The 22,550-nt window shown below is 44.4% G+C and overlaps 1 protein-coding gene across 1 annotated transcript in view; it reads right to left on the bottom strand.

Annotated features, from left to right (window-relative positions):
• Positions 1-287: 287 nt before the first annotated feature.
• The window catches only part of LOC137527920 (ficolin-2-like), a 42,704-nt gene continuing 20,441 nt past the window's right edge, over positions 288-22,550 (bottom strand). The window contains exons 3-8 of the mRNA XM_068248987.1: positions 20,257-20,310; positions 13,499-13,540; positions 12,249-12,376; positions 8,248-8,377; positions 5,592-5,726; positions 288-639 (exon numbers count right to left, since the gene is read on the bottom strand). Coding sequence (XP_068105088.1) covers positions 398-639; positions 5,592-5,726; positions 8,248-8,377; positions 12,249-12,376; positions 13,499-13,540; positions 20,257-20,290 — 711 coding nt within the window. The 5' untranslated portion in view covers positions 20,291-20,310 and the 3' untranslated portion in view covers positions 288-397. The remainder of the gene's footprint in view (positions 640-5,591; positions 5,727-8,247; positions 8,378-12,248; positions 12,377-13,498; positions 13,541-20,256; positions 20,311-22,550) is intronic.

Here is a 22,550-nt window from a genome sequence, read left to right on the forward strand (position 1 = left end):
ACAATCCAATCAGATTTTTTTTATTTCAATGCAAATTATTGATACCAAAGACCACAAAGCTCACAAACTTGGTCATTGAGTAATTGTGTGTAAAAGTATGCAGAGCCAACACCAGCCAAATACATACTCGGGCAACGACGGGCAATCAGCTAGTATGTTATGTAAGTAGAGCAAGTATTTATCTACTTATATATGTGGGTTTTTTTCTGAGATAGTATGGCTGACAGCTCGTCTTTAAAAGGAAACATCCATAAATCTCTCAGTTAAGGTTCCCTTTAAAGATCTATTTTTATGCAGAGATGATATCTGCAATCAGTGGGTTGTGCAGTGATGGTAACTATAGGATTTGTTCTAAAGAAACAATGTATTACTGAGTCTTCTTAATACTTGCTTCACATTATATGGGTCGTATCTTCATCTCAGACTGTTTGTGGGCATAGTGGCTGTTCTTGAAATGGTACCAACTCATGCTTTTATCATCCACTTTGCCAGGCATGTATAAACCGTTTAGGTTTGCATAGTGGCATTGATTGTACCACCAGCCTCCTTTAAAATTTGTGGCACAATTTTCAGAGTATTGGTCATTGTCCTGGTCCAGAGTGCTAAACATCATCTCATTGTGGTAGGCCATAGAATCCCCTGGAACAGAAGAAAACGGTGTTAATTCATACAATCTGATCCTGATGACCCTAGAAAGATGGACACGAGAAACCAGATTCCCCCCCACCTCCTAACCCACCATAAAAAGAGAAAACTTATCCTTACTAATAAAACCCCTGTGTCCCTGCCTGTTCCTGTCTCTGTGTCCTTGGGTCTGTGCTTTTTGCTACTGCGCATGTGCGCAGCACGGACCCGGACAGCCATTGAGACATGAGGGCGGGCCAGTGAGCCGTGCCGGCGTGTGCACGGGCAGACAGGTGCGCGCACAAGCGGCAGGTGCGTTCGCGCATGCGGCGGTGCACGTCCCCGTGTGGTGGGTGCGCATGCATGCACAATTTAAAAGACAGACCTAGCTACCTGCTAGTAGTAGGGTTGGGTCTACTAGTTATTTATATATTTTGTTTAACAATCATTATGGTACACCTTGCTGTGCCCGATTTTCCCTAGGGATTCCCTAGGAATTTGTTTTACATAAACTTCCTGCCTTGTACTGCCCAATAGCTTCCCATTCATGGCCATCCCACGGCTCTGGAATACTGTATGCAAATTAGTACGTGAACTGTTCAAGGGTCCAAGATATGTCTACTCCCCGCAGTTTCCTATGAACTAACATAGATGTTGCCATCCAGCAAAGTAATCCATTATAGACTCCTCTGTATGATGGCTTTGTTGTGGGGTTGAGCGGCTAATGATAGTCCATGCTAAATATTTGTAGCCAATCTCTTCCGTTTCTTCTCCAAGACAGAACTGCGACTGATAGAGATGATTTGATGACCCTTCCGTGCAGAGATTAATTCCTTCATGGCTGAGGCAATTTCCTACCTTGGTCACAAGGGAGTTATTTTGTAATATGCAAAACTACTAATGACTTTGTACCTTCTTTCTGATAGACGTATTCAACAGAGGCGCCAGTATAGAATAAAACTTAATTAAGAGCCATTTAAAAAGGAAGGTAGTAGTGAACTTATCTCTCCAGAACACTAAACAATCAGTTTTATCAGAAAAAAAAATGTTATTCATAGCTCCAGGTTTGCAACATGTTTCATGGGTCTAAGCCCGCTTCCTCAGGCCATAAAAGGAGCACTGAAAGTTAGCAGTGACCTGTATGAGTGTCTCATGAGGCACTCATGCAGGTCACTGCTAACTTTCCCTTGCCATCACTGAAGTTTGAACAGGGAAAGGCTTCTTTGAATCTTGGCCCTGCAGGTCCTGTCATTTCACGTTCTGTCCAAAATGTAAGTTTTTTTGCATCAGCAGGCCACTTTGCAAATTGGCAGACCATGGAGGGGCCAGAATTTGCGTTTGAGTAGGATGCCACAATATCTATGTACTACTTCTTTAATAGTGATGGCCCAAAACATCAACTTTTCTGTTAGTGAACTCGAATGGGAATTTGCCGCAAAGGTTCGGGAACAGGCAAACCGCTCAAATTGCCATAGACTTCAATGGGCAGGCAAATTCTAAAACCTATAGGGACTGTTTCTGGCCACAAAAGTGATGGAATATTTACCACACCGCAAACAACCGCAAAGAGCTTCAGTTTATGAAGTGCGACCAGTAAAAGCGGCAAAAAAAATCCCCAGCTCTGCAAAGCCTTTCCTAGCATCCAGGTCATACAGATACTCATTGATGGCTCATTCTTGCTTTCTTCTTCAAACATCATGATGAGCAAGGAATTACAGTGAGTCTGACTGTCGCAAGTTAAGGACCTTACTGGCATGTTGTTTCCCACTGAAACTCTGCAAGGCGCGCCATGGCCATGTATGAACGTCTGCAGCAGAGGCAAGAATGATGTCATGGCATATACATTTTGCATACAAAAAAAAAAAAATGGTTGTTTTTTTTTTGTTTTGTTTTTTTAAATGTTTGCTGCCGCTCTTGTGGTGATGGTTGGTGACACTTTTTCAAAAATGTTTTTTTGCAGTGGCTGTAGCAGGGGCCAGAACAATGTCATGACATTTACATTTTACATGCAAAATGTAACTTCTTAAAAAAAAACAAAAAAAAGTTTGTTGCATCCCTGGTTAGCGACACTAACAAGAGATGCAGTGACTCAGCTTTGCACATGATGGTACAGGTTTACACAGAAAAAGTTATTTTATTTTTGAAAAAGATTTTTTTTCTTTTTTTTTTGCAGCCACTGTAGCAGAGGCCAGAACTATGTCATGACATATACATTTTACCTACAAAATGTTACTTCTTTTTTGAAAAAAAAAAAAAGTTTGTTGCATCCCTGGTTAGTGACACTGACAAGGAATGCAGTGACTCGGCTTTGCACATGATGGTATAGGTTTACGCCCAAAAATTTATTTTATTTTTGAAAAAAATGTTGGTTTTTTTGCAGCCACTGTAGCAGAGTCCAGAACGATGTCATGGCATATACATTGTACATACAAAATTTTACTTCTTTTTTGAAAAAAAAAAAGTTTGGTTCATCCCTGGTGAGTAACACTGGCAAGAGATGCGGTGCCTTTGCTCTGCACATGGTACAGGTTTACACATACAAAAAGTTATTTTATTTTTGAAAAAAAAAATGTAGTTACAGCAGAGGCCAGAATGATTTCATGTTGGCATTTACATTTAACGTACACAAAATTATTGTTTTTGGAAAAAAAAAAAAAGATTGTTGCAGCCCTGGTGACACTGACAAGAGATGGGGTGACTTGGCTCTGCACATGATGGATGGTACAGGTTTACATAGAAAAGTTTAAAATGTGCAGTGCGTGTATGTTCATGTCGATCAAGTAGTGTGAGGGTTAGACCCTCTTCACAATGACAGACCAAACTCCCCATTTAACACACCGCAAACAACCACAAAGAGCATTGTCAATAGTTGACACCCTCAGGAAATGTTAGTCCTCTCTGTGGCAATCTTTGTGTACTGCTGTGTAATGGTTGCTGTGCTTGTGTGCACGTTCACGGGAGTGCAGGTGAGGCCAGTTCTTCAGCCCCTGTGGTTAGACTGACGCAGTTCAGGGACAATAGAGTGACCAAAAACACCGATTCTGCAGTGTGTGCCCAGTGTTGGCCTAGTAGGCTTTATTGATCACCTGACTAAAAAATTTTTTTTTGCCAAAACGTATCCAGTCGATCTAATTTAGTCTGTCCACCATGAAGCAATGACCTTATCCTCTTGGGTGTGCCCCAACTCACCAATATAGATAACTGCTTCATTGAGCTACACAAGCCCCTTCACCATGTCAAGGTAACGATCATGAAGGGGAATTGACATCATGTATATGCCTTTTTTTGGTGTTGCACCCACTGTGTAGCACCAGAGGCCAGAAAATGTGGCATGTACACATGCCTGAAAAATTCGGTTTTAAGGAAAGTGAATGCCTGAAAGTGGAAAAAAAAAAAAAACATAGCTCGACGTTGTCTTTGTGCTTTCTTAAAAGCTTCCTGAATGACCTTAAATTTGTAACCCCTCGCCAGCAACCTTGCACCCAGCAACCTTGGCTTGTTGGTAAAAATCCCTATCCCGCGCATTGTTTTGATGTAGCCTGAGGAACTGGCTGTAAGGCAATGATTAGATGATGTGCTTAGGGTGAAAACTGGCATGATGCAATAATGCATTAGATGCTGTTGGCTTCCGATATTCTTTGGGGAGGAGTTGGTTCTTGTGGATTTCCAGTTCTAGGTCAAGTCACGGGCGTTGCTACCCGCAAAGATCAGTGGCACGTGCCCCGGATCTTTTCTGGGGTGCCCTGGATGTCCCCCAGGCAGAGTCAGGCAGCAGGCAGCAGTACTCATCTCCAGACGCATGGTCTCCAGATTCTGCAGACATCTCTTCTGGCCTTCTCACCTTACTGTCTGAGAAGGAATCAGAAGCTAGAGCTTCTTGCGTCTGATTCTCGAGAGTGGATGCACCACAGCACCCAGCATGCATTTTTCTTATTCATTAATGGAGAGGGGGCTTCATCCAATATTTTTCTGGGCAGGCCTACTTAGACCACTGTTAAATTCAAGTAAATTTGACTCCACCCATGACCACACCCACATTCTGTTGCATAGCCACACATTTTTTTCAACTGAAGTGCCCAAAAGTGCCCTTGATCTCTCATTGTGCAAGTTTATGCACAATGATGTTATGCGGCTGATATATGCTATTGGCACATGATTGAAAGCACCAGTACAGCAGTCCTGACTTCTGTCTTTATTCATTTATTGGATTCCAAACTTACTTCTCTCTGGTTGGAGCTTGCTGAGGTTCCTTAACCTTTTGGGGACCGCCTCTATGAGATCCTACGCCGCACTTGTGGCTGTTCTAGCCGGATGCGGCGTATGATCTACGCCGGCCCGCTGTTTCTGCTCCCAACGTGATCGTGCGCACCCAGAGGGGGAGATAAGGCTGTTGGATCGTAGTGATCACTTTGACCGTGGCGGCGGCAAGGGGGAAAGGAAGAGGATCCACTCACCTCCCTGCCGTTCCCACGACGATCGGCGCTTCCCTCTGCTCTGGCCGCCATCTCCGCTTCTAATGCCACTCAGTTCCGGGTCACGGCTTGATGACGTCATCAAGCGGCGACCCGGAACTGATCGGCATTAGGAGAGGAGATGCCGCCCGGAGTAGAAGGGACTACTGCGGCTTATCGCTGGAGCCTGGAAGGTGAGTGATGGCAGCTGGCGTAAGGGGGGACACCTGCCACCATGGGGGGGGGGGGGGACACTGCCCAGCCAGCCACAGAGGGGATCCGACCGCTTAACCCCCCCAAATGCGCGCACCCCCCTCCCACTGCAAAATGCCTGGTCCTTAATTAAGAGGGGTTAGGCGGCCGGTCCCGAAAAGGTTAAGCTTACCGGCCTGGGAAGGGGTATGCGCCACTGATGCATTTATCCCCTCTTTTGCGCTGCAGTGCCAACTCTGCATCCTACTGTCTCTACTTTACATTTTAGACATAGCAGTAATATATATTGTCTGGCTTGTTTACCTGCATTGCCACCTGCAAAGCCTCCCAGCACCAACTTGTATTTCTCAGATTCTCCCAGAACTTTGAAAGAATTGTATTTAGCAGAACATCGCAAAAAGTCAGGGTTTTGAAGGTCCACCCTCATCTCCCAGGTCCCTGAAATGACAACACATGGTTTCATAATACCACCAATAACAAAACACAACAACAGCAAAATGAAGTCCTAATAAACAAGCACTGTGTGTGTGTAATAAAATGAAATAGAGGCAAAGCAACTACTAAGCAGTCCTCAAATTAGGATCTGAGCTGGTAATATCTTGGGGGACACAACCTCCCCCGAACAGCCAACTCACTGTGGGCCTCTAAAACTTAAAGTGGACCCAAATTAAAAATACAAGATTTCAGAAATAAAATATATTTTCTAAATTATAATAAATAGCAGCCCTTTTTTCAGCTGCATGATGACAAATATAAAATATTTTACATTTATTGGAGAAACCCCTCCCTTCCTTTCATATTGCCGGGAAATAATCCGGCAAACTGGTGGAGTAGGTGGTGTCCGGCAAAGGAGGAATTGCTAATGGCTGCCACCTGTATAACCCTAGTTATGCAAAGAGGAGGATGAGAAGCATGCACTGAAATGCTCATAGGCTTGTAGGAATGTTTACTTATCTTTGTATGTGTCAGAGTGGTGCAACTAAATATTTTGAATTAAAAAAATGTTTGGTTTGGGTCCGCTTTAAGCATAGAGCTCAACTAACAACAAAAAGAAAAAGGCTTCCAGAGGCCTCAGCAGATCCATGAAAAATTACAATGCTTTATTTTGTATACAAAAACCCAACAGCACCTGAAACTTAAAAGCAATTAAAACCAAATGGAGTTCCCTGAAGCCCCCCAGACCTCCTCACATGCCACACTCCATTCACAGTGTACCAGTGAGTGGCTTGTGTGAATGGAGTGTGGCATGTGAGGAGGTCTGGGGGGCTTCCGGAAACTCCATTTGGTTTTAATTGCTTTTAGGAGTCAGGTGCAATTGGGTTTTTGTGTACAAAATAAAGCATTGTAATTTTTCATGGATCTGCTGAGGTCTCTGGAAGCTTTTTTCTTCTTGTTGTTAGTCGAGCAATAAAATGCAGCAGCAGCTTTTTCAGAGCAGATAAACTATACTTTGGGGACATGCTTATAATCTGTAAACAGACAATATTACTTGTGCACAACAGCAAATATGAAAATTGTACGGGTTATAAAATGTAGGAAACACATTTTCATTGAATGTTATTTCAGAGTTTTATTCCACTTTAAGGTAAAAGTCTGTTACCCTTGAAATTGTGACACCATTTCATTTTTACTGCCAAGACACCATCATTAGATGCTTAAAGGGAACTATCGATGAAAATGAAAAAGATTTTATACATACCTGAGGCTTCCTCCAGCCTCATACGCTCTGATCGATCCCACGCCGCCATCTTCCTCTGCCGAGAACGAGATATGAGAAACGGGTCCCCGCTGTTCCATCAGTTGGAGCCAGTCTAAGCGTAAGGGAAGTGCGCTGTTTGCGTATCTCTGCAGCAGCCACTGGAAGAGGGCGCACTTCTCCTGCGTAGCCCAGCACCGATGACATCAGTGACGGGAGCCGGTTCTCGTAGATGCAGGCAGCGGAGGATGGCAGCGTGGGATCGATCAGAGCATATGGGGCAGGAGGAAACCCAAGGTATGTATAACATCTTTTTTCATTTGCAGGGTTCAGGTTCATCTCTGGTTCCCTTTAAAGAGAGTTTGAAGCGAGAATAAATCTCGCTTCAGACCTCATAGATAGCAGGGGCACGTGTGCCCCTGCTAAACCGCCGCTATCCCGCGGCTTAACGGGGGTCCCTGATCCCCCAAATCCCCTCGTTTCAGTGGGGGAGCGCTTCCTGGTTGGGGCAGGGCTAACCACCGCAGCCCTGCCCCACGCGCATCTGTCAGCGCGTATCTCCGCCTCTCCCCCGCCTCTCTCAGTCTTCCTTCACTGAGAGGGGCGGGAGAGAGGCGGCGATGTGCCGCTGACAGACGCGACTGGAGGCAGGGCTGCAGCCATTAGCCCTGCCTCCAGGAGTGACCAAGTCTGCGACCAAGTGTCGCAGTGGGGGGTTTGGGGGTGAAGGGACCCCCGTTTAGCGGCGCTATAGCGGCGGTTTAGCAGGGGCACACGTGCCCCTGCTAACCATGAGCTCTGAAGCGAGAATTATTCTCGCTTCAGAGTCTCTTTAACATCTTTGCTCTGAGTCATCATTGTGGGCAAAAATAAATAAATTAAAAAAATCAGACCCCCTTGAAGCTGAAACAGGATCATATTTTGTGCAGTTTTGTTGGCTGAGGCAGTATGGAGACAACACTGAAAGTTTATGTAGAGATTAGCAGTTATTGGAGGTGGAGCAGTGCAGACATATTTATGTGATCTAATAATGTACTGTTGTTGTATGAAATAAACTGTGTAGCAAAAAAGGTTTTACAACTGCTTCCAGCCATAATGTAAATTTTGACATGAGTTCTTCTGGCCCATACTCTCCTAGATTCTTCTCTTATCCTTCACCCCCCTCACCTCCACCACTACCTTGTTTTCTCCTTCCAGAAGTTGTAGAATCCTTGTGGATGTCTATAAGACCAGAACCAAGACTGCAGTCTAACTGGTCATTACCTGAAGATGTCAACTGATGAATATTATCGTTCCCCAACCAGAACTCTGTCAGGCGACTACCAAATCCTGTCTTGTAAGCCTCCCAATTTCGAGAGAAATCAACAGATCCATCAACACGTCTTTGGAAAACCTAGAGTGAGTATAATTAATGTAACTGTGCAGGAAACTGTGAAAATGAAACATAGCAGACAACTTTTCACAGGCAGAGTCTGTTTTTCCTTTGGGTGACACTATGGATTTTGTATTTGTCAGTCAAGCTATCTTTATCTCTAGCAGAAAAAGTGGTTACTGTGGGAATACCACGGTCACCTGTATGACAAGGAGAGACCAGGAGCCAAATGGTGCAGTATTGTGGGGTATTACATGTTAGATTGTAGTCAGGTCTGGATTTACCATAAGGCACTGTAGGCTTCTGCCTACAAGCGCCTAATGATGGAAAGGTGGCTCTCTCCCCTCTCTAGTGCCTCCCTCCCTCCCTATGCAGAGTCCTGAGCAGAGTGTAAATGAGATTTTGTTCACCCAGCCCTCGCATTTCATTGATGAGATCTCCCTTCAGTCTTGGGCACCACTAGCTACTTATGTCGTTCGGAGGGTACCTCTGGCTACCTTATACTAAGAGAAACTTGTAGCTGCCTATACTGGGCAGTGGAAGTAAGGGAGAAGTGACAGCTGGGCCAGCCAGCACACTTGAGATATGGTTCAGCGGTGGTTTGTAGGTTCATGGAGGGTGCCAGGACATCTGTGCCTATAGGCTTCAGTGAAGTAAATCCAGGCCTGATTGTAGGATAAGAGTATTTATACTCACAAAGGTGGGTTGCAGTCCGTGCAGCAACCGTATATCGCCTACAGGGAAATAATTTCCCCACTTTGTATTCCAGGTCCTACTGGTACTGAATGGTCGCAATCCTGGTTGGTCTTCCTAGGTTGTAGATAACACTACACCCGGAGGGTGAACACCTCCAATGGAGATGTAATGTATAGTACTGGGGTGGTGGAGATGCCTAAAAATAGGTAATGCAATGAAACAAATGAGGAAGGAATTTGTGCAAGATAAGAGAAACGTCACTTGCACAAATTTCTTCATGTTCGTGTAGAACTGTACTTGTATTGACCCGAAGAAGCGGGCTGAGACCCGTGAAACGCATTGCCCTTTTAATTGTGCTGAATAAATCATTGAATCTTTTTACATTTACCCTGTGGTTTGGGTCCTTACATCTGCAGTGGTAAAGACACCTCCCTCCTGCTTTTTATTTTTGTTTCATTGCATTCCTTTTTTGGGGGGGGTCTGCTATCTTTTTCTCTAGTTACCTCTCTGATTAATATTGAATAGTGCAGATTAAAGTAGACAGTCTGAAAACTGTTCAAAGTTTTGCTGCTGAGAATCTTTACAGGACAGTACTAATGTTAATAATTCTAATAATAAACATATCAAATATTATTCCTATTTAATCGTCAATCTAATTGCACGTTGTGGAGTTTTTCTGTATGTTTGAAGTCAGTACTGATGAGCAGTGAGGCCCGTGTGTATCAGAACTCATGGGGGATTGTAACGATGGTCAATGGGATGTTAAAAACTTTGATTTGAATGTTCTGAATGATAATTCCTTTTACTGATGGCTAACATGGTAAAATACCCTACCGCTACCGTATACACTTGTATGTAGCTTGGAAGGGTCAAGCTGAACAAAATGAACAAAAAGTTGGATCAATTTTTAAATGATTTACATCTGCCTGACAATTTCTAATGAGCAGTTTGATCAGGTGATAGATCACAGTGGTGCATTGCAATATGATGTAAGGGCCACTTTGTAACCCAACTTACCGCACTGCAATGCACCACCTATGTCATGTTCACAGTGCGTTGCGGTATAACGGGTTGCGTAATGGTAACGCGCTGCATCCAGTGCATTATCACTACACATGAACGTTAATGGTAAAACTGAAGCACGCTTTTCATTGACTGTATGCTTCACTGTGAGCATAATCTGCAGGGTTGTTTTCTTGTTCCATTGTGTGGCATTCCGGCTGTCGCAGTTAACGTAACACAATGGGCACTCTGCACGTGGCCCAAGGCTCTAATTTGCTTGTAACAATTATGCAAATCAGAATAAATCCATCAACCAACACATCGCATGCTCTCCCATGACATCTAATACCATGGGTCTCACTATTCAGGAATAACAGGAATGGATTTGCTTGTGGATGAAGGAACAGACTCAGAGCCTGGGATGCTCAACGGATGCAATCATGAGTAATCACTCATGATTCAAATGAGGGTTAATTGGTGCAGGTGTGCGGCGGGGACACAAGGGGTTATTTACCCATAATTCCGCTGTCCGCCCTGCTTTCCAAAGAGCTTGCACACGTCCTACCTCTTCCTCGATCCAGCGTGTGCTCCACTGACGTCACTTCCTGCAACGCCGCCCACTGTATTGTAAGTGGACGGCGTTGCAGGAAGTGACATCAGTGGAGCGCACGCTGGATCGAGCGAGGAAGAGGTGAGTCCTCCCCGCCCACTGCCTCTTACGAGTAGAGCTTCTGATCTATTTAAGGCTGGAGGGGAGCGGAGGACGGGGGACCCAGGCGAGGGGGGGGGGGGGGTCCGACCCCCCTCCCCGCCGCTAGGCCCAATACCCCCGTCCTGCCCACTACCCCTCCTGCTCGGCGGCGGCAGCAATAATTTTTTCAAAATTTGCCTCAGGCGGCAAAAAGTCTAGGGCCGGCGCTGGACAGGCTTGTCACTTCACTGTCCCTCAGATCCGCTCACAATCTAATCCCTGCCATAGTCCTATGCCTTCTAGGACAAACCACCGATCGCTCCACAGCAACAAGTTAGGGGAAAAGAAAACATGGCTTTTGAAAAAAAAAAAAAAAAAGAAGACAATCTTTAATTAATATATATATTGATCACAGGAGTTATCAGAGACCACCAAAAGAAAGGCCTCCTAGTGACAAGAAAAGGAGGTAAGACTCATTTGTGTGCTAAGTTGTATGGCTGTGCAGCGATAAAAAAAAATTGTGAAAAATGGCCTGGTCACTAGGGGGGTGTAAGTCTGTGGTCCTGAAGTGGTTAACAAAAGAATTGCAGTGGTATTTTCCACTACCACTATTCGATTTTGGCAAAGTGCAATCGCTTTTTGGATTTTGAGAGTGATTTTGTAATGCAAATGCATTGCATATGAAAAATCGCAATTGCGTAACAAAATTAATGAAAAATCCCAATTGCTGGCATTTGCGATTTGCGATTGTGATTGCTGTGATTGCTAGTGGAAAAGGGCACTTAGCGTGTAATTTCCCTTCCATGTGGGGCAGCGCCACCTTCCATGAACAGCCCCATGTAGAAGCCACCTTCCCATTTCACATTACTCTCTCTCTTACGTTTCTTATGTCACTGCCCCCGCTTGGTAGCAACTTCTTTCTTCAATTTGCAGCATCCTTTTACTATTTGCAGCTGCCTCACTTTTCTACTTTTAACCTCTCTCTTGGACAGCTGCTCCCCTAGGCTGCAGCCTACCTGGCCTTCACAGAAATTAGGTGAGTGTGGTTATATTACTTGTTCTGAAACTGAACCTGTAAACAGGGCGTAACAATAGACTTTGCAAGGGATGCAGCCGCAGGGGGGCCCAGAAGCCACAGGGGGCCCCGTCCTGTGAGACTGACAACTAAGGGCAGGGAGAGAAAAAAACTTGCTGCTCTTTGCACAGTTTTTCTAATGACTGCATCTTCTCAGCCACTGATAAAGAACAATACAAAGTTTTGCAAACAAAGATTTGTAAACAGTCTCTATTCAGTGTTCAGCAGGGTCTTGCATACAGCCTGTTCTACCCCCAGCCTTTCTACCCCTCCCCAAGTGCTGTGTCCTGTAGCGATGCTTGAGGAGTCTGGGCATGGAGAGAAGGTGGGAGGGGGCCCCATCCAAAGATTTCGCAGGGGGGCCTGTGATTTCTAGTTATGCCCCTGTCTGTAAATTATTAGAATGGTAAGAATACAGAGGTACATACAATCCAGCCTCCTCCATCAGTGTCCATGTCACACAGGACCTCCAATGGTCGCTCTCCATCCGGGTATATGGTGTACCAGTCACTCATGGTGAAGCCTTTATCCAGCAACTCCTTACAGTTTCTCGCCACTAAAGGACATGGGAAAAAAATTCACAACGGGGTAAGTCATCTATAATGCTACCACATATACAATTCAAAGTTGTAGGGAAGATTTCATGTACATATTCATTTGCAAAAGTATACAAGGTGTCAATAAATATTCAGCAAAAACTATAAAAACTATTCTTTTTGGGGATAGAAATTACTGTGTATACTCGCGTATAAGTTGACGCACATATGAGCCGAGATACCAACTTTTCAGAAACCAGGAAAAAGTGATTGACTTGTATATAAACTCCCTCCCCAGTATAGCCCCCTCCACAGTAGCCAGCTGTGCCCCCAGTGCAAGTCATTCCCTCTCCCGTCCCAATAGCCAGAGGTGCCCCAAGGATGAAACAGCTGTGTTCTCAAGACGCTACTTGATGGTGTCATAGATAGGAGACACAGCGATTGCCACACAGGAAGAATCCCTATTCATTGCACTGCTGACATGCTGCTTGCATGCTCCGCTCCCCAAGTCAGGGGACACAGGTAGGGTTGAGCAGTGCACTCTGCACACCATGTTTCAGGGGATGGGTGGCACTGACACAGCAGGGCGCAAGCAGGTAACAGCAGAATCACTAGTGCACGATCCTACACTCCAATGCCAGTAACAAAACCTGCTCCTCCATCCGTTCTGCTCCATTGACTCGCATATAAGCTGAGAGGGTAACTTTTCAGCACATTTTTTTGTGCTGAAAAATTAGGCTTATATGCGAATATAAAAGGCACTCTGTATGGAATCCAACAGCACATGTTTTCAATTCCTGTTGTTCTTATGGGTAGACCTGTGTACAGACTAATAAGGTGGCCAAAAGCCCTATATACCAGCTCACAATGGGGATTGTGTAGTTAACCAGCACAAGTAAAATTCCCACAGTTGTTGCTGCTGAGTCACTTTGGCCTGCTTAAGAAATATTTAGTATTCTAGCAAGACTGGCGGATCAGCAAGAAACCCGGAGTTTCCCCCTGGTGTCTTGCTGAGGATTCAATATTGTCTCAGACTCCTTGAAACAAATTAAAACACACAGTTTTTCATGTCCCCACCTTGTCCCCCTTTCCCCACCTCCATACCTCACCTTTACCATGTTACAGGATTAGCAGCATCTTACCTCCATATCGGTTGGCTGAGTCTGCTTTTTGTCCTTTCTCACCTGCAAAGAAATAATGGCCAACAGTCAATTCAAGCATCCAAACGTGTATCTAACTAGTAGTATCAGCCACTTCACACAAGAGGGAAAACTTGCAATTGATTGGCCCATATGCAATTCCCTTTTTCTCCTATGTTTTCTCATATGTGATCATTTCAAACTAGTCTATAAAATGCCTTTTAACCTTCCTGGTGGTAACCCCGAACGTAATTCGGAGTAAGCCGCGCAGGAGGTTTTCTCATGCCCTGCTGGGCCGATTTTCATAATTTTTTTTTTTGCTGCACGCAGCTAGCACCTTGCTAGCTGCGTGAGCACACCGATCGCTGCCGCTCAATGCCGATTCGCCGCTATCCACCACGCCCCCCCCCAGACCCCGTGCGCTGCCTGGCCAATCAGTGCCAGGCAGCGCTGAGGGGTGGATCGGGACTCCCAATGACGTCACGACGTTGATGACGTCGGTGACGTCATCCCGTCCGTCGCCATGGCGATGGGGGAAGCCCTCCAGGAAATCCCGTTCTTTGAACGGGATTTCCTGATCGAAGCAGGTGGGGGGAAGCAGCAGCTATCATGTAGCGAGCCCTGGGCTCGCTACATGATTTAAAAAAAAAAATTAAACCTGCTGCGCTGCCCCCTGGTGGATTTTAATAGACCACCAGGAGGGTTAAACCACCAGTAAGAAAGAAAATACTTAAAAATAATTTTGATTGCACTTTTTTTTATCTACTATTTGGTACCTTTTTAATTGCTGAAAAGTTATTTTAACTCGTTTATGTTCTGCGGACAAATGTGTGCCCCCACGACCTCTCCCTGCGGCAGAGTAGTGATTGGTGAATGGGAAGGAGTTCACAGATCAGAGTGCTGGTAGCATCAATGAGATGCCGCTGGTCAATCACAAAACAAAAGTAGAAGTCACAGTTCTTCACTACTTCCCGTGTACTGTTCATTGCACAGGATAGTGTGGGGACATCTAGTGGCCAAAAAATAAAATTACACACCTACACATACATATGTTAAATTATTTTTTTTTAAAAAAGAAAACCCCCCATTAATTTTAACCCCTTATTTCCCCTCCGCTATAGTCACCAAAATAAAACATTTTTATAAAAAGGATTATTGCATTTAAAAAACATAGTTACGTTAGGGACTCAGCTTTTTTGATATGTATGTCATAAGGGTATATTACTGTCTTTTTTTTAGTAAATAAGGGCTTGTAATTATTGAAACCCAAAACAGAACAAAATACACCTTTAGTTTCAAATAATATATTGTCGGCATACATTGTACTAGGAACATCATTTAAATGTTGTGATAGCCTGGACTAATGGGCAAACAAAAAATGGGTGGGTTTTATTTATAGTAGCATTGCTTATTCTAAAACTGTAGAGTATGGAATGTTTTCATTTTTTTCCCTAATAAAAAGCCTAGAAAATAAGTAAGTACTGAAAACAAGTGTTGCCCACAAAAAGCCTAATTTTGCCCAAAAAAAGTATAGATCATGTTGTTGTGATAAGTAGTAATAAAGTTATTGGCAAATGAATGGGAGGAGCGCTGTAAGGTGAAAATTGCTCTGGTCCATAAGGGTAAAAACCCTCTAGTGGTGAGCTAGTTAAATAGAAGATTAAAAATGATATCCTAGGAGGAAATTTAGGAGAAAAAAATGAATTGAATATGAACCATAGGGCCCAATCCAATTAACTTTTTCTCCTAACTTTTTCCCCCAGGACGTAACTTTTCATCTACTGTTTAATAACTTTTCAGCACTCTGCAATAAAAGAATTCTGAGTAACTTTGCTTGCTGGTGGCTCAAAAGGCATATTATTGATAAGTGTGAAAACAGATCTGTAATGGATAGCGGAGATACCGCCGCAGCGGTGAGCGGCAGGGCGGCTATCTCCGCGTCTCAGCCGGCGGCCTTCACCTGGTCCTTCAGTTGCACATAGACTGAGGGCTACGCGCGCTCGCAACAGGCGACAGGACCTTTATGCGAGTAGAAGGGGAGTCAGCTGATCGGCCGGTCAGCTGACTCCAGCAGTGCTCCGGATTGGCTGAGTGATTGGGGCGGCGCTGTGGAGCGCTCTGAGTATATATAGGACCTGCCTGTCAGTTGCTCCGCGTCTGCTGTTGCGAATACTACGTGTTAGCACCCAGACCTTAGTCAGATATCAAAGTGTGCTACAACCAGCAGGAGCTGGGGATCCACACTTAGTCAGACTCTGTTGATAGCTTAAAGTACTAATTGAATTGTATTATTTGTTATGACCTTCTGCTCGCTTTGACTACTCTTCTGCTTACTGATTCTGTGCCTTTGCCTATCTGATCCAGTTGCCGACTCTGCCTGAATACTACTCTGATTCAGCCTTCTGTCTTTGTACCGTTTCTGTCCGCCTGTTACCGAATCTGCTTGTCTGACTATCCTGTCCTCACCAGTGAACCTAGTCACTTGTGAGGGATTCTCTGTTTAGGAATCACCTGCTCCTCAGGTGACCAGTAGTTGCAGCACCACCTTTATCTCCTGCTCCTCAGGAGATCAGTAGCTGCAGTACAGTCTGAATCACCTGCTCCTCAGGTGATCAGTAGCTGCAGTACGGTCTTAATCACCTGCTCCTCCGGTGATCAGTAGCTGCAGTACAGTCCTAATCACCTGCTCCTCAGGTGACTAGCTACTATAGCACTTTCCTCATCACCTGCTTCTCAGGTGATCTCCTGCTGCAGTGCAGTCTGAATCACCCGCTCCTCGGGTGAACTGATTACTATTGTTGTCTACATCTCCGGCTTGCTGGAGGTTGTATTCCTGAGTTCAATAGAGATACCTCTCTATACCAGCTCCTCTGGGGTAGTGTGTATCTCTACACATTACTGTGGCACCAAACACCTATCTTACATCTGGTTGCTCTGTGTCTTGCTATACTCGCATTATTGGTGATTCTGCAGATCACCATATAATCAGGTATAGCATCTGTATTATTGGTGATACTGCAGATCACCAATAATCAGAACATCTGTGCTTGCTGACACCAATCGTTACAGGATCCATCTGAAAATGGCGCCTGCGAATAATGGCGCACGGTGTTGCTGCTAATCCGTTTGTCGCTTATCGCTATTTAACGTTAAAGCCTTATCGTTATTTAGCGTTAAAGCCTTATCATTATTTAGCGTTAACACACAGAACCCTCTCTGTACCTATCCCTAACCCCTTAACCCCCCCCACCTGGTGGTGCCTAACCCTATCCACCCCCCTGGAGGTGCCTTACCCTAAGCACCCCCTGGTGGTGCCTAACCTTAACCACCCCCCCTGGTGGTGCCTAACCCTAACCACTTCCCTGGTGGTGCCTAACCCTAAGCACCCCCTGGTGGTGCCTTATACCCTAACCCTAACCACCCTCCTGGAGGTGCCTTACCCTAAGCACCCCCTGGTGGTGCCTAACCCTAACCACCCCCTGGTGGTGCCTAACCCCCCCCCCTGGAGGTGCCTTACCCTAAGCACCCCCTGGTGGTGCCTAACCCTAACCAGCGCCCTGGTGATGCCTAATCCTAACCACCCCCCTGGTGGTGCCTAACCCTAACCACCCCCCTGGAGGTGCCTAACCCCCCTGGCGGTGCCTAACCCTAAGCACCCCCTGGTGGTGCCTAACCCTAAGCACCCCCTGGTGGTGCCTAACCCTAAGCACCCCCTGGTGGTGCCTAACCCTAACCACCCCCTGGTGGTGCCTAACCCTAACCACCCCCCCTGGTGGTGCCTAACCCTAAATCTCGCCTGGTGGTGCCTAACCCTAACCTTGACAGTGTTACATTAAATCCATTCACCGGTTTGCAGTTAAATAACTTCTGCAGTTTGGCTTCTGCAGGTTAGCTATTGATAAATAACGTTACTGTGCGCAATAACGTCTGCTGTTTGGCATATGAACAGCGCTATTGATAAATAACGTTAGTGTGCGCCACTATTGATAAATAACTTTACTGTGTGCCATTTTTCTTCTTCTTTTTCCCTGTGCGCCATTATTATGCAGTACTAACGATAAATAGCGATAAGCGTATCTTTTTAATGCGGCGCCATTTTTATGCATAGGCACTGTGCGCCATTATTCACTGATCCAGTGAAAACATCGCCTAGGAGAAATGTTAGGAGAAAAAGTGAATTGGATTGGCCCATAATGCTTTACTTTAGACAGTAACTATAACATGCAATGTTCACAGAATAGAAATCAAACTTTGAGGCTAAATTTCCCATTAGGTGTATTAGACTTGTACCACAATGGAATGGTTCTGTGACTTAGATTAGTTCCAGAGGTACATTTAATATACTGCTTCAGTCAAGCTGGCCTCACACATGAAGATTAACAGTGTTCCAAAACTCCTCTCTCTTGAGGCAAGCCAGGTCTGATGATGTTTTGGAAATTGGAATCTGGAGGAAGGAGAGCTTGTCCTCTATAGAAGGGGAAATGGGTGTGTCAGCTGATAAGGTTGTAAGAATCTTAAGCAACCCCCTGCTGGTGGATGGGTAAAGTGCACCAGTCCAACATACAGTGCCACCAGCAGGTTCTCCAGGATCCTAACACCATTGCTGGAAACCAAAGAGTAGATCCTGCGGTTAGCTAGCTGGATAGGAGTATGTCAATGTCAATCCCTCCTGCTTGCACAGGTCACCTAAAGCATCAATAGAGCAGGGGTAGTTAATGAGCGGTAGGAATCCAATGCAACAGCAGGCAAGGGAGTGTCAAAAGTGTAGGATGCTGGGAGACAGAGAACCACCTTTGTGGCCAGAGTATGCAGTGATGATGGATGCTGTAAGCCAATCAGTTGCTGGTTGGCTGTGCCCAGTGGATGTGAGCAAATTGTGGATGGCTGACCAGTTGTACAAACAGCAGCAGGTAAGTCTCTAATATGATGCAGCTGAGCTACACAACTATGGACGTTTAAAGTGGACCTGAAATCTTGTACAGGAACAAAAGAAAAACACAGAGAAATGCACCCTGTATGTATTTAGAGAGTTTAGCCTGTTTAATCCCCCCTCGTTTGTGTCTAATAACAAGTTACAATTTGATCTCTAACCTGTGTCACATGCCTGCTGTGGCAGAGATGGCAGATAAGCTCATTTGAAAGCACAGGTTGTTAACAATATGTCTGCTTCCACGAATCAGGAAGTACAAACAGTGCAGATTTATTTTAGGATTTGTACCGGCTGTAACAAAGAAATGTTTTGTTTTTGTTTTTTTTTGTTTAAAGAGAAACTGCAGTTAATAATAACGTATTTTAACCACTTCCACACCATGAAATGTTGTGCTGATCTGTGCTGCGTGGGCTCTCCAGCCCACAGCACAGATCAGCTAGCAGCCAGGGCGATCAGACTTCCCCCCTTTTTTCCCCACTAGGGGGATGTCCTGCTGGGGGGGTCTGATCGCCGCCGGCTGCTTGCGCTTGCGGGGGGGGGGGGCTCTTCAAAGCCCCCCTCCGCAGCGCTTCCTGGCCTCCTTCCCCTTCCCTCCCTCTCCCTCCCCCTGTGAGCGGCGCAGGACGGATTTCCGTCCTGCGCCTGATGGGATAGGCTTTAGCCTATCAGATGCCGGTGATCCCCGGCCAATCAGAGGCCGGGGATCGCCGATCTCCTCTACATAGTGCTATTTACATAGTGCTTGCATACTGGATATTACTGACATGTTTCACCCTAACGGCTTTTTCTAAGTTTGCTGTACATATATACAATGCTGGGGGAAACTTTGTCGGTGGGGGGTGCACTTTACTGCATTGTATATATGTACAGCAAACTTAGAAAAAGCCGTTAGGGTGAAACATGTCAGTAATATCCAGTATGCAAGCACTATGTAAATAGCACTATGTAAATAGCACCACGTTTATCTCTGTACCTCAGCATTTATTAGGTAGATGGTGTGTATTTGAATTCTGGAGTGCAGGTCGTATGTATCAAGCCACATCGACTTAGCACTTGCATTACCACCATCGCCTATGTGTATTCAGGATTGGTGATATATGGAATAGCTACACCACACCACAAACTTGCTAGTGTGGGATATAAGCAAAGACTTCCATGAGACACAGTATGTACACAAATCAGTGTCAATCCTGAGCTTAGAAGCACTGTACCCCGGTGCTCTTTTTAATTACTCAATTATTAAAATTAAAATTGTACTTTTGTGAGCGACCGACTTTTACCTCTATACCTATGGGGACTGTCCTTATGGAGTGAGTGTGCAACATTATTCTCCCTGGTATAATCTCTCGGATAGTGTGTGTCAGCACACATCATAGTAAGAGATATTTTTAACTTCAGTATTGCCTTTTTGGCTTCCTTCTAAACTGTTTAACACAGGAGAATAGAGGTTTAAATTAGCTTTTGCAGCCTGACAGTTACTCTTTAAACAAATCCATAAAATGATTGTGAATGAAACCAATTAAAAGACAGGCTAAACCATGCAGCGCACTTGTAAATTGCCTTCACACACCTACAGAACTAATGGTTTCTATCAATATTATCAATACCAATGCAAATGTCAAACAGCAAAGCAACTTATTATGTCTGAGCAGAAAGACTCAATGAAAAGGAAAAGCATAGACACACTAATAAGTGTTATAATATAACAGTTTACATTTTTTCACAGTAGTGGCCATTTCTATCCATAAGGCATCTACTGTATAGCCCCCTCCCCCTCCTCTACAGGCCCCCATGTAACAGCTTCTTATTCAATAACAAAGATTTCCATCACCTCGTACTCCAGGGACTCCCGACTCCCCCTTCATGCCAGGACTTCCTGTTTCCCCTGAAAGTCAGAGTAGTTATAATGAATTACATGAAGCTCAATATCCTGCAACATAAATTAATATGGAAGTTAAACATACTGTAGTGACAAAAAATAAAAAAATCAGAGATTGGAGTATTACTGCACTGAGTAGAGCTGATATGGCAATATTTCCTTCTGTCGGATAAATAATGTTACATAACAGAATGATGGTGATGCCAAAAAGGGTGAAGAAAAAAAGGTAAGAAATTTGACAGCAGTGTTTCCTATTACTGTATTTTCTGCCGTATAAGACGCACTTTCTCTCCCCAAAAAATTAGGAGGAGAAAAAGTCCCTGCATCTTATATGACAAAGGCAGAGAATCCCTGACTTACAACCCCCCCCCCTCCCCCCGATTCGGACCATGACCGGGGAATCCCTGCCTGTGTGTATACTGCGCCTGCTCCCGATGTGTGCCTCTGCTCTCTCCCCTTGTCTGCTCTATGTGTCTAGCGCCTGTCCCCTGCAAGTGTATAATATGCCCGCTCCCGCCGTGTGCCTTATCTCCCTCCCCCTTGTGGTTGCTGGTCCCCCTGGGTGTTTATCTGCAGCAGACTTACCTCTCTGGCATGCCCACGAGGATTGGAGACCTCCTTCACAGCCACGCAGCTTGCTCTAGTGATTGGCATATGATGACGACACAAGCATCACATGTGTAATCAGATTGAAATTTCACATACTTTTTGCATAATTTTTGCATAATTTCATGCAGATTCTGGCAAGTAATAGCTAAGCCCCCATACATGCTATTGTCTCCAAAACTTCTGCGTATGTTAAGCAGAAGGGTGGAAACAATACAAAAAAATATATATATTTTTTTTAAAAGACTTTGTTAAAAAAAATTAAAGTAAAATGTTTTTTAAACTCAGAATTTTTTTAATTAATTTTCTCAAAAACGACAAAGTCTTTTTAAAAAGTATTTTTTTTCCTGTTCTCACTATTCCCTTTAAAGAGACACTGAAGCGAAAAATAAATAAATAATATAATGAATTGGTTGTGTACTATGAATAATTACTAGAAGATTAGCAGCAAAGAAAATATTCAAATATTCTCATACTTTTATTTTCAGGTATATGGTGTTTTTTCTAACATTGCATCATTCTATAATATGTGCAGATTACACAACACTCAGCTTTCAAAATGAGTCTTTCAGAGCAGTCTGTTAAGTAATGACTTCTCCTCTAGCAGATAAAAAGAAAACAGTTCACTTACAGTTGAGATAATTAAAGTCAGATAACAGCCCTCTCCACGACTAACTTAGTCTTAAGGCCCATACACACGTCGGATTTGCGCGAACGACGGGTCGTTTGAACGTTCCGTCGTTCGCACGTTTCCGCATGAACTCCGGCGTGTGTACAGACTATCGTTCGGGAGATAAGACTGGTTACCAACGATCCGCCGGGCGGATCGTTGGTAACCAGTCTTATCTCCCGAACGATAGTCTGTACACACGCCGGATTTCATGCGGAAACGTGCGAACGACGGAACGTTCAAACGACCCGTCGTTCGCGCAAATCCGACGTGTGTATGGGCCTTTAGAGATTAATGGCTTTTTTGCATAGAGATAACAACTGGAGTTTCTTAACTCTTCCTGTACTGGAAACAATTAGACTGATGTATCTGATCTTTAATGTTTTATTTCTTAGCTGTGCTACACATACAAATTTTTTTTTTCGCTTCAGTGTCTCTTTAACATACATAGCAATTTTGGCTGTGAAATTAATTATGTATGGGGGCTTTGCTATTAACTGGTAAGGTTGGCACAAAAGTACGCAACAATTATGCAAAATTTCCGGATCCAGTTTTTGCAGTTCCTGAATCTGATTATGCTTGCAAATTACATTAATTACGATTTTACTAAAAATGTTGCATAACAATTTAGCATAGTTTTTTTTCTAATTATGATGCAAAATTACGATTATGCAGAATTTGTGCTTATCACCAACAGATACAACACAAGTTTTATTTTCTGGATGAGTAAAGGGGCCCATACACTCAGCCGATTTTCTGGCCGACCGATCGATCCCGATCGATCGTTTGCAAATCGGTTGGCCAATCGACCGATCGATGGCCGATTTCGATCGATTTCGATGGATTTCCATCGAACTGGCAGGGTGGAAAATTTAGGTCGATCTGATGAGATTGCTTATCAGTTTGCATTGGCCTTAATGGAAATCTGATGGCAAAAAAATGCCATCAGATCGAATTTCAATAGATTTCA

This window comes from Hyperolius riggenbachi, chromosome 8 (genome assembly GCF_040937935.1).
Source record: "Hyperolius riggenbachi isolate aHypRig1 chromosome 8, aHypRig1.pri, whole genome shotgun sequence".
Lineage (NCBI taxonomy): Eukaryota > Metazoa > Chordata > Amphibia > Anura > Hyperoliidae > Hyperolius > Hyperolius riggenbachi.